The sequence below is a fragment of the Myiozetetes cayanensis genome, unplaced genomic scaffold (assembly GCF_022539395.1).
Source record: "Myiozetetes cayanensis isolate MyiCay16 unplaced genomic scaffold, myiCay2020 scf3, whole genome shotgun sequence".
NCBI classification, from domain to species: Eukaryota; Metazoa; Chordata; class Aves; order Passeriformes; family Tyrannidae; genus Myiozetetes; species Myiozetetes cayanensis.
Window position 1 is genome coordinate 62,257,774 of NW_026087521.1, and position 11,852 is coordinate 62,269,625.

Genomic DNA, 11,852 nt, shown 5'->3' on the forward strand with positions numbered 1-11,852 from the left:
AAACATACTCACTTATATTGTACATCTGCTGCTGGCCAACACAAAGGGCCTCTGGGGTGCTCTGTTATTGTGCAGTATGTTGGCAACTGCCAGTCTTCCTGGCACAGGAAGCATTCTCTGTATGCTCACCTTCCTCATCGCTTCATTGGGCTAAAATCTCTCCTTCTACAGAGACTCCTTATGCCACTGGTGCTTGAACTAAACTTCACCTTTGTAAAGGGAAGATACTGTGAGAGCTGAAGTCTTAGATATGCATTTTATTAGTCTAGGGGAGACCTCATGGTCAGAATAGCTTTGATGGCCTTAGGGGTAAAGAGAGAAAACATGAATAGCAAGAACAAGACAGAAGACTGGTATGTATTTGACATTAGACAAAGTTCAAGACTAAAATTTATAGTGGACTAATCTGACACAGACTTTAATGTGTATAACCTCCCAGTGCAGGCAGAGGGACTGCCTGTTAAGATGCTGAGGAACTGTGGTTGCTGCTCTCAGCAGAGCCAGTGTGACAGGCTGGCCATGCTGCAAGCTGTCTAGATCTGACCCTCCTCACGCTGGCAGTGTCACCTTCTTTCCTATGTGAGCAGCAGCAGAATTGACAATAGTGCTTGAAACAACAGGAACTCCCAGGGGCTCTTATCAAGACTAGATCCTACTCAAGCAGCTACAAGGATGTGATCTCGGCCCTAAAACCTGACAGCTCTTGCAAAGATTCCAAGAAGCCATTTTAACATCTCCTGGGCTGAAAAGTGTTAACTATTTGTTTTGATTCCAACCTGGTATCAATCTTCACCACTGAGTGAAGAGGTGAGGGTACTTTTAAATTCTTTAGTGTTTACATTTCCGACATAGTAATCATTTATGGTAATAAATTAGGATGCTGCAAGACAGGGATCTGCATCCCACAGCAGAAACTGTGAGGGAGAAGTAGGGAAGGTTGCTTAAGGCCCCATCCAACCTGGCCTTGAACGCTTCTGGGGATGGGGCATTCACAACTCTCTAGGCGAGCTGTTCCAGTGCCTCACTACGCTCTGAGGGAAAGACTTTTTTTCTAACATCTAATTTAAATCTCTCCTCTTTTAGTTTAATACTGTTCCCCCTTGTCCTCTCACTATCTGCCCATGTAAAAAGTTGCTCTCTCTCTTTTATAAGCCTACTTTAAGTGCTGGAAATACTCAGGCTTTGACTTGCATCCAACAAGCAAAGAAACTTGCAGTGCTGGAGGTAGCCCCTTCGTCCTCTAGTGCCCCTGACTTTCCAGTAGATGTCCAGGTCTGTTACAGAACCGCCCTCAGAAAGTCTTTTTGGGAGATACAGCACTTTTGGCTAAGCTGTGGAATAAGTGGAGGTTGGTAGCACGTCTGTGAACTGTGTTTGTGGGAAAAAGAAAGGCCCTGGCTGGAACATGCTGAGCAAATGTGGCTGTTATGTCTTGTTGTCTGTGCTTTCCCTGCCCTTTCTCCACTCTTGAAAGGCTGAAGGATCCATATTGTAAGCTAACCCAAATGCCACAATTGCTGGAAATGTGTATTCATCCAATCCATCCCCCTCTTCCTCTTTCCCCCTGCCCCATCCCCAAGCTCAGAGGTCAGGCTTTTCCTGGAACCCAGGGAGCACGACTTAACAGCTCTCCTAAGATTCCCTCACACACCTCGTGCTTTGCCCCAGCTCAGCCACAGAAAGCACAAGGTGAGACAAGGATGGGTAAGGTGAGCAGTCCTTAGGCCAAGCCTACCTTTAGGCATGCGCTTTAAGATGCTGAACACCGTGCTCTGATCAATGAGGCTTTTGGCCCGGAAGAAGTGCATGCTTGGAGGAAACTGTCCCGTGGTTATGGCTGTTGCAACTTCCTTCTTCTTGAGGTTTACGAGCTTCGTACTGAGCTGCTCTTCCTGCCTACTCAGCACCAAATTGCCCCCTGTCTGTCGGGCTCTCTCCTCCTGCATTAGGGAGTCCCGGTCCTTCCAGAGCGGGGTGGTAAGGCAGAGAGGAGCCAAACTGAGGAGGAGGTATGCCAGCCTTATGCCTTGTCCAGCTGAGGGCTTCATCTTAGAGCTGCACCTAGGCAGTGGGGGGGGGGGAGAGATTGAAGCGTTAGCAGAGGTGAGAAGTGACATCTGAGCAATGAGCCCTTGGGATACGAAGTTGTTACACAACTTCTGCAGGATGGGCCAACTGGATGCTCAGTGCTGAGGAAAGCACCTGGTACCACTGTCCCCTGTATTTAGGACTGTGAATTAGCACACTGTCCATGATGCTGATTGCACACGGCAAGACTGTGGGGAGGGGGAAGAGCAGACATTGAACCTTGGATCAGACTGGCAGCACATCACACAGACCTGCAATATGGCAAAGGTCTATCCCTGGAATGGGGGATTCATGGGGTCAGGACTCTGCTTGCAAGCTGGGATAGAGCCCTGTCTGAATAAGGGGTGCTGGTGACAAGGTCCTGGCTGTGCTGATCCCAGTATGGGAAGCAGGGACCATAGGATTTGAGGTGCTTTTGGCTTTGGCTTGAGCTAATCAAATCCTGCTTCCCTAGTCAAGAAAAGACCTTGTTGCACCCTTTCAGTATAATGTAACTCTCAGAGGGGTTAATTTATAGGCAGAAACCCCCATAGCTTCCTCTGCAGTGATAGAGGTGTGTCTCTTCTTTGCAATCCCAGAAGAAAGAGGATGGAAGTTAGACCATGGGAGTACTAAGAGATCACAGGAGACAGGCACATGTGAAGTCTGAGAGCTCTGCCCTTCCCCAAAAAAGCACAACTGCAACATAATCCTTCAACACCAGGCTTTAGTGGCCTTCCACACCAGCCTCTCCAGAGCAACACAGGCTGGAGAAGGGCTCAGCATTTTGAAATGGTCCCCTGTGGATTACACAGAAAGTCCCTGCTTGTGCACGTGTTTTCTGCTTCCAGCCTCTCCTCCACCTGTGGGCCCACAAGGATGCCTTTGGCCCCCGTAGTGGATCCCACGAGATGAAGGCGTGCTGGGGGAGCAATCAGCTGGGAACAGAGCCGGGGCGCGGCCGGGGGAGGCGGATGCATCCTCGCATCAGGCCTGGCTCTGAACTTAGAAAGAGAAACATCCTAAAAAAAGGTGTTATTGTATCCCTAGTGAGACTGACTCACTTACTGTTAACTCGCCTCCTCCTCGCCTCCGGCGCTCATCCAGCTGCCGCCCGAGAGAGCAGGGAGCAGTTCTCTCTCCAGCGAGCCGGCACTGTCCCGGCAAAGTTAAGGAGGCAGGATCGGTGCCGGCGCTCACAGTTCCTCTTCCTGTGCTGCCGCCCCGGCTCGCTCGGCTTTTATTTATCCCCGGCCTTGCTGCCTCATGAATATATAAAGAGGAGGAGGAGGAGGAGGCAGGGGAGGCGATGAGAAAGAGGGACGCGGGTGCCCGGGCCGCCGGCTGAAGGGAGCCCTGCTCAGACCGTCCCAGGAATACACATAACTTCGGCTATCTAATCCGATACAGAGCACAGTGCGTTTAATGCCAGCAAAAACACTGCAAATTCTGCTTACTAATGTTTTTTTTTTTTATGCGAAAAAGCAGCAATATGCACAATTAGTTTTAAACGATTTTGCCCGGTCTTTGCCAGCTGTGCGGATCAGGCAGATGTCCATCCAGCCGGCTGCCCCGGGACTGCATCGGGCACGCAGGACTAAGCTTGAGCCTGGAGAGTAAGTCAGGTGGAGAGAGGACAGTCTGATTTAAAGAAAAAAAAAAAAAAGTCACAGCATATATAGTAATTTCAGCGTTTTATTTTGAGCAGTTAAATGGACTGAGTTTTAAACTTATTTAAAGCAGATGTTACATAAACAGCTTCCAGTGGAGAACAAAGTCCATTTGGTTTAATTTAATCAAAATTTTAACGATTTTAAATTTTAATAAAAAAATAGAGAAAGATCTTGTAAGCCAAAAGCTATTGAAAACAACCCACAGCAGCCGCAAAGATCGTTTTTGAGGCAGAGAAAGTGGAATCTGGTCAATAATATGTTACATTTTGTTATCTAGCAATGCTGCAACAGACTGAAAGCAGAGTGGAGAGCCCACTCTGAATAACCCAGCTGGACACCTGCCAGCTTTTCATCCTCTCCTGAGTGCCTTTACTCTTTGCTGTCATCAGGATGGATCCCAGGATCCATGCAGGGGTAAACCAAGGATCTGCAATCCTCTCCAAGCCCTGGCCAGGGCAGCATGGCCAGAGAGTGCCCTCTTGCCTGCTCCTCAGCAGGATGAGGTATTTCTCGGGTCTGTAGATGATCCTGCTCCTAAAGGGAGATCAGAGATGTGGAAAAATGACCCAGATATGCTCAGCAACAACTATTAGTTGAGGAAAGCAACCCAAGGATGGGAGGTATGAGGAGGGAAGTGCGTGGAGTGAAAAGGGATGGTTCAGCAAGGACAGGCATTCTGCCTGCAAATAACTTCAAGGGAGCAATTTCAGTGAAGAAAGGGAATTGCTCTAATTATCTCGTAGTAGTAAAGCCTGGCATTAGTTCCACAAAACCAAATTCAGGCTAAGCAGTTAGAAAACTCTCTCTGCAGTGTGCAGTCAGGCACTAGAGACAGGTTCCCGGTGTGGAGCATTGAGGGGGGTTAAAATGCTGTGTGAAGGATCTCAAACAGCTTACAGCCTGGCAGGGGTCTTGGAAATGCCTGGCAGAGGGCCTCTGAGATCTGCAGCAACTGGTTCATCCTGTCAAATCGAGTTTGAAAAACAAAACCGAAGTCCAATGCTAAAACACTTTTTAAATGGGACTTTTTCACGTAAGCAGTCGCAGGCATTGCCAGGAGAGTGCTGTACAGATGTTGTGAGGGTTGTGCTAGGAAATAAGAAGGTGTTTGAGATGCTTTACTCCCTATTAAAACGTAGTACATGCTCTGAAAATAGAATTCATGGTGAAATAAGACCGCAGCTGCTTTTAGGCAGGATCCGCTTGGACATGAAAGGTGGAAGGAGGGAGAACAGGACAACCCAAGCCAGGGTATGGATGCCACCAGCCAGGAGCCTGTGGGAGGACCTGGGTTCCTCTGGTGCCTGCAGGCACTCACAGCCCTGGTTTCAGACCTCTCTGGGAATGGAGTCATGGTACAGGAAGACTTGCCCTGTATAAAGGCCTAACAAGGAATGTTATTGGTGAATTCTTGCTGAGAAGCGGGTAGCCCGTCTGGAGGTTGTGCAATAGTCCTGTGTGTCTCTCCACAAGACTGTGATTGCAGTTCCTGTCCAGTCTTAGCTGGTTCCTGAAATAATCTGGAACTCCCTGGCTCTGGTCCCACTTGCTGTTTAGCCAGGGCTGATAGGGGCACCAATCATGCTCTCTCTTTCATCAAGTAGCCCAGCTATTCCCTGGTTTTCTGGGTGGTTTCTAGCCTATGCTGACCTCCCAGCTGCTGCAGCTGTACCTGGCCGTGTTCCAAAGCCCAGCTTAAAGCTGCCATGGGTGTGTCTGTGCAAACTGCAGGCATACCCGTTCTTTAGGCCCAGCTGCAGGTCAGATGCATGGGAAGCTTGAAATAGCTGGTGGCCAGCACTTAGTGCTCTTAGTGAATTCCCCTTGGTTCAGTTTCAGTTCTGCATGCAGACCAGTTTCTTTCAAACCTTTCAAGCTTCTAGGAGCTGACAGATACAGTCAACTCCAGCATGTTTTCCCACCTCTCCTTCCTGCATCTTTCCTGCTGCAGCCCCAGCTGGGTGCCTGCTCCCACCGTTCAGTCCCTTGCAGCAGTGGTGCAAAGGGAAGTATGAGCAGCTGTGGGGAACTGCAGGAAGGGGGAAGGACCACAGAGGCAGCAGCAGCATTGGGCTTGTGGATTTGTGTTTTTCACTTCATCTTTCAGCTCAGCATCTCTCACAGTGCTTTACAGCATCCTGCAAAGTCCACCTTTCTTCTGCAGCCTCTGCCTGGAGGGTCACCTTGCTGCGTGCTGCTGCAGATCCCAGCCCCAGATTAAAGCCTGGCAGTGTGTGTAGGTGATAGCAAAAGATGCAGCGATAACAAATCCAGCAGAGGCTGGACCTGGGGGTGATGCAGACCTGGCTGTGCTTCCTGTGTGGGCAGCCCATCTTGCGTAAGCCAAATCCAAACCAAGGAGCATTTCTGAGAGTACAGAGAGGGGCAGGATATCTTTTAGCTTCCTCGCCTCTCTGGACATGCTGAAGTCTAAGATGTGCCTAGGAAATATCACTGAGAGGCTGGGAAGAGAAGGCTGGAGCTGGGAAACACGTTCCCAGCTCACCAGTTAGTTATTCTATCCGTGCCAGCTGCCTCATTTGTGAAATGGGACCAATTCCCTGCCCAGCTTCAGTGGTTATTTGCTGCATCTGCCAGCGAAATAGCTGTGGTCCCATGGACAGTGGCTGGATGGCTGCTGTTTGAAAGCAAGTCTGCAAAAGGGACATAGTCTAGTTTGGAGAGGAAAACCATGAGGTAGGACAAGGGGCTGGAATACAGCCATAGGGGAGCAGGTGCACAGGTGAATGAGGGCCAGCTGTGGAGAGTCTCTACCTCTCTGCTGGGCCTGGGCGAGACCACAGTGTCAGTCCCAGCTCTGAAGCAGTCCCATTCCCTGGTTTAATGCCTGCAAAATGCTTAGAACACGTAAAAGTGCTAACTGCTATAAATTATTATTGTTAAGAATAGCCTGTCCTGGGATGCTTGGGACGATTAAAACCTCCCCACTGGACTGCTAAATAACCCCTGCTTTTGTCTAACTGGGCACAGGTTGGTGTTTTTATTTCTTTCCGCCCCACTTTGTGCCCAGCCAGGCAAAAATATGGGCCACTTCCCAGCCCAGCAGGGACATCAGTGGGAGCCCTGCAGCAGAGAGAATGCTGGTCTGCCCTGGGTCTTGCTGGCAGCATTGCTCCTCAGTCTACAGCCAAGCTCTGCTCACCCTCAAGGTGCTCCATCTCCCTTCCTAAACCCTCCCTCCCCTTAGCTGCACAACCATGTCTCTGTGCATCTGTGCTTCCACTCCTCAGCTACAGCCATAGCTATCCAGTGATTTAAAATGAGTAAGACACTTGAGATGCTACAAGAACAGGAGCTGCTGATGGAGAGAGCCAGGGAAAGAGCTAAACACCACAGTTAATGATGAATCATTCCGGGAGCGGAGTCATTGATTTGTAATCATTGCCTGACTCCCAAATATAATAGCCATGAATTCCTCTGACCAGCAACCGAGACGAGGTGATTGGACTATTCCCAGCACACCTGCAGAAATTCAAATCTTGCTCACAAGAACGGACTCAGAGCTTTGGGAGCCAAGCAACTCCAAGCTCCAACAAGAGGAGGACTGCAGCCAGCACACACCCCAAGCTGTTGCTGCTCTGCTGAGCTTAGCATGCAAATAAATAAGTGAAACTGCACCATTTCCTCCAAAATCCTCCACCCGTGTGCATCCCAATTCCCTGCTGCTGTTATCACACACTGGAGGTCTGGGAAGGGGAAGTACAAAACAAAGTGAGCTTGTGTGTATGAGCACCCTGTTGCTCTGGGAGCAAACAGCAGGCTGCCAAGGGCTCCCAGGGCAGGAGCTGAGAGCCTTGGGTATTTGGGAAAGAGGCTCAGCACCACCCAGGACAGGTCCCAAGCTGTCACCAAGGTTTCTATGCAAAGTTTCCCAGAGACTATTAGCGGAGCCTCAAGTTTATTATCTGTATTCTTGTACTCTCCCTCTCCTACCTACAGAAGCAAATATGAGAGCAAACTAGGCAACTGAAATATCCTGAATTATTAGCAAGAGTACTTGACTCACTCTCCCTAGGGGATGACTTTGGGGAAGAAAGAAGCCCAGTGCCACTGCGGGAAGTGTTTTCTTGCTTTTTGCATTACTCACATCAGGTTTCCTGCCTCACCCATGGTGCCTATCCATCAGCAGGCTGTGGTGACTCCCAGGGTTCGGTGCGGTTTGAGGGGGGTGTTAGCCTTAGTATAAAAAGATGGGCAAAATTCCTTTTCCTAAAAGCTATATTCCACCCAAACATCCTTTCCACTCTCAGCCTCCTATTCCACCCACATGACTTTCCTAACCAGAACCTAAAACCAACCACATCTCTGCCTTGATCCTCCCACCTCTGACCCCAGAGTCTGTCACACGTTGACACAGAGGATCTGAGTTCATCCATGGTCACTCTGCAGCTGTGAGATTCCCTGTGACCTCTGCCAGCACATCCTGTGTCTCCATGTCAACCACCTCCTCATCTCACTGGCTCTCCATTTCTCACGTTGCTCCACCATCACAAAGACTTCAAGCCCAATCAGCAAGAAGTACAAGGCCCTGCAGCTGCAAAGCACCGCGTTTCTCTCTCTCACCCTGGGCTCTCATGGAAGTTCCACCAGAAGACACGTATGCTGCACTGCATCCCAGAGCTGTGGCTCCATCTTATACTCTGAGTCTCCAGAAGTGCTTTGGAAGAGAGCATAGCAAAGGCTGGGACCACATTGGCAGCTACACCCAACCTTCAGCTGCTCAAAAGTCACCCCACTCTGTACGGTTTCTTCTCCATTTGTATGCGAGGCAAGCAAGTCAGTATTTGGAACGGGTTTATAATACAAAGTTAACGGTAGTGAGGAGCATTTGAGTTAAAACCTGACTGCCCAAAAGTGCCTGTCTTGTAGCCAAGCTTCATCCTGCCTAGGCAAACCTCCACACTTTATTAAAAGCCTTGAGATGTCAAAACAACGCTTCTACATCATTCCCTTTACAGGTACCTCCGTACACCATGCCACAAATGCAGCCGCTGGCTTCAAGCCAGTCAGCACTGGTAGCACTGGCAGCAAAACATCATTCCCCCAAGCACTACCCAGCTCCTTAGGCAAGGCTGGGCTCTGCTGGGATTTATATTGCTATCAGCTGTAGCAACACCTGAGCAGCAGAGCTCACAGCAAGGTGAAGAGTGCTCATCACAACACCAGCCTCCTGCCCAGGGCACACACTCAGCAGCAGAGCTCAGCCACTTGGGATCGTTACAGACAAACCTCAGGGCATTTCTGGCATGCCTAGACTTGTTCATCCTGTTCTTGAGAGGCATTTCAGCCCAGCCCATAACACTGTGCCTCTTGTCCCCTGGCACCTCCCAGCCTTATCCTGCAGGTACAGTCTCACCTTCAGCTGAATCACTGATTGCCCCAAGAGGTGCTCTTTCACCAAAGCACTGCAGCACTCCCTGCATCACCACAGCAAGCAGCAATGCCCTCAGTGCACCCACCCCAACCTGGCTGACCAGAAAGGCATGAAACACGTAGTTCAGTGCCACTTTTGCAAGACCTTCAGCAAAAAGCTGCAGTGTGATCACTGAACTCACAAAATGAGGCACAGACAGAGGCTTCAAGGAGGCTTGTAAGGTTTTCGAGCCCAACAGCCCATGTCTGTTGGTATTCACAAGAATGCAACCAGTTCTCAGCCCAGCTTGGGAACAGATAGCTCAAGACCACCTTCTTTCAACCACTTGGTGAGAAAGCCTTGGCTCTTGAACCTCACTGAGAATGGCCCTGGGTGTGCTGTCATGGGCTTCACTGTACAGCCATCAGCTGTGGGTGGAAGCACAGCTGCTGGAACCATCCCTTCCAGCTCACCCCTGGGATCCCAATCCACACCTAGCAAAGCCCTGTCCAGAGTGACATGTCAGGAGCCCTGGGGTGCCGTTATCACCATCTGCCTAAAACTCACCTTTCCCATGGCCCTCCGCAGTTTGAGAAACAGCCCTCACGGCTGCAGCACACAGGAAGATCTTGGCATGTGGCACATACGTGCAGGAATGCTGCTGCCCATCCCTGCTTTGCATCATAATATGTGAGAGCTTCTTCCTTTATGCTCTGCCCGATCGATATGTCCTCTGCAGGCAGTTTCCCGCTGTGGTTTCTCTCTGCTGGTGACAGCCAAGGCAAAATCCCAAGGCACATCAGGGATACAGGCATCAGTCAGCATGTCAGCCGGGAGGAAGCCTTGAGGGCTGGCTGCTCCATGGAGGAAGGTGAGCAGAGGGTGACAGAAGGCAGGCATGGGGCAGTGACGACATTGGCAGAGGCACAGCCCCACGGTACCTAACCAAGAGGAACAGTGCAGGTCTGGTGATGGGAATCGGGTTCAGCCGACAGTCCAGTGATTGCCAGGCAAGTCCATGGTGACGAGACAGATCCAAGGTCAACTCAGGGACTGAAGTCCACGGGCCAAGGTCCACATAAACAGGGTACATGGCACAAGCATGGCTGCAACACAGCTGCAAGGTAGCCCAGCTGGGGAGCAAGAGCCTCAGCTAGTGAACAGCAGGACAGGCCCTCACCGGGGCCTTTTAGCAGAGCTTTTTTGAAGAGCTCTCTTCAACATCAGACACTTGTGTGATTATCTCAGTCAGCCCTGAGCCCAGGGAGCCAAACCCCCAGGGGATGTACTCAGTGTCCTGACACTAGACACCATGCTGTGCGAGCCTTCTGAAGGCAGGTGTAGACGCAAGAGATGACTTTAATCTGCTGCCAATCTCCAGGCTGAAGCACCACAGCTCCTCAAATGCCTATGGTAACTGCAGTGGGCATTTTAAAGTAAAAGTTCCTTACCAGACACCCCTATGCTTTCTGCAGCAGTGAATTTCTCTACTCTTATAATTGATCTTGATCACATGGAAAGCAATGTGGGAAGTTGTTGTTAGAAAAGGGGGTGGATAGGGAAATGGTAAATTGCATAAAAATAGCCTTTTTAGCAAAATTTTGAAACAGTGCTGGGGACAGAAATCAGTGCAGTGCATAGGAGGGAATCCTGCCTCGGGGGTAATATGTGCATGCACAGACCTTCTTAAGCTAAAACAATATTCGTGTTTTCACTCTGGAGAGGGAGAACTATCAGCCAAACTGAACTTCTGACTCCAGAAATTCTGATAGTTTCTGTTTATTCATCCTGTTTTGAGTTGGACCTGAACCAGATAGTGTCTGCATCTCTCTTGAGTGTTCAGAACCCACCTCTGGGCGATGACAGGAAAGATCAGGAGAAGAGTGGGCTAGCATCCACCAGCATCCTTTCTGGACCGAGACTACAGTGTGTCAAGGTACAACAGTGTGCTGGGTTCACACATTTTAGTTTAAACTCTGCTTCCAGCTTCTCTCCAGTAGGGCCCTCCTGCAGTACAAGAAATCAGGCTTTATAGAAGACACAGAGGGCTGTGCCACAGGCACTGAGACACAGCCAGGCCGCAGCTTGTTGGAAGGGAAGACCTCCATCAGCATGAAGAAAGAAGATCCAACAACTGCACATTAGTCTGTGGGCATCTTAATGTCTCTGAAACTGCTGGCCCACCTCCTCCTGCCACTGTCTCAGTCCAGCATGCCTCACCCATCACCACACTGATGTAAAGCTGTAATTGCCAGCGTGGGGATGGGGGCCTGGGGGAATTCTCTGAGGCAGTCAGGCTCTCCAGCAGCCTGTCAGCTCCCAGGTCCACAATGGAAATTAATCACTGAAGCTCAAAGAAGCGCACCTTAAAAAAAAAAACAACAAACCCCACTGACTATGCTGAGGAGGCAGGGCATGTCCAGCCTGTTGAAATGACATGGTAATTAAAACTTAATGAAAAGTGTCATTTATCGATGAGTTGTATTAACCTTGTCTGAAACCATTTGGACAAATTAAAACTCCTCTTGGTCTTTTCCTGCCGTGTTAAAAGCAGCAAGTCACGAAACAAATCAATGACGCCAGCCACATTGGCTCTTTGTTTGGGGCAGAAGAAAGCTTTGCTTTTGGAAAGCTTCAGCTGGCATGGCTTCAGCCAGCAAGACGCTGCCTCCTGGCCTCTGCCAGGGCCCCTGCTGGCGAGCCCCAAAAGAGATTGCCAGGGTACTTACATGGGCACA

The 11,852-nt window shown here is 49.9% G+C and overlaps 1 protein-coding gene across 2 annotated transcripts in view; it reads right to left on the reverse strand.

The window, feature by feature from the left end:
• The window catches only part of ADA2 (adenosine deaminase 2), a 28,870-nt gene extending 18,870 nt beyond the window's left edge, over positions 1 to 10,000 (reverse strand). Inside the window, exons 1-2 of one of the 2 annotated variants that reach the window (XM_050325561.1) lie at positions 9,682 to 10,000; positions 1,736 to 2,061 (exon numbers count right to left, since the gene is read on the reverse strand). In XM_050325561.1, coding sequence (XP_050181518.1) covers positions 1,736 to 2,061; positions 9,682 to 9,929 — 574 coding nt within the window. In that variant the 5' untranslated portion in view covers positions 9,930 to 10,000. Of the gene's footprint in view, positions 1 to 1,651; positions 2,062 to 9,681 lie in introns of those variants that run through there. The other variant, XM_050325562.1, reaches the window with a different exon arrangement.
• Positions 10,001 to 11,852: the final 1,852 nt, after the last annotated feature.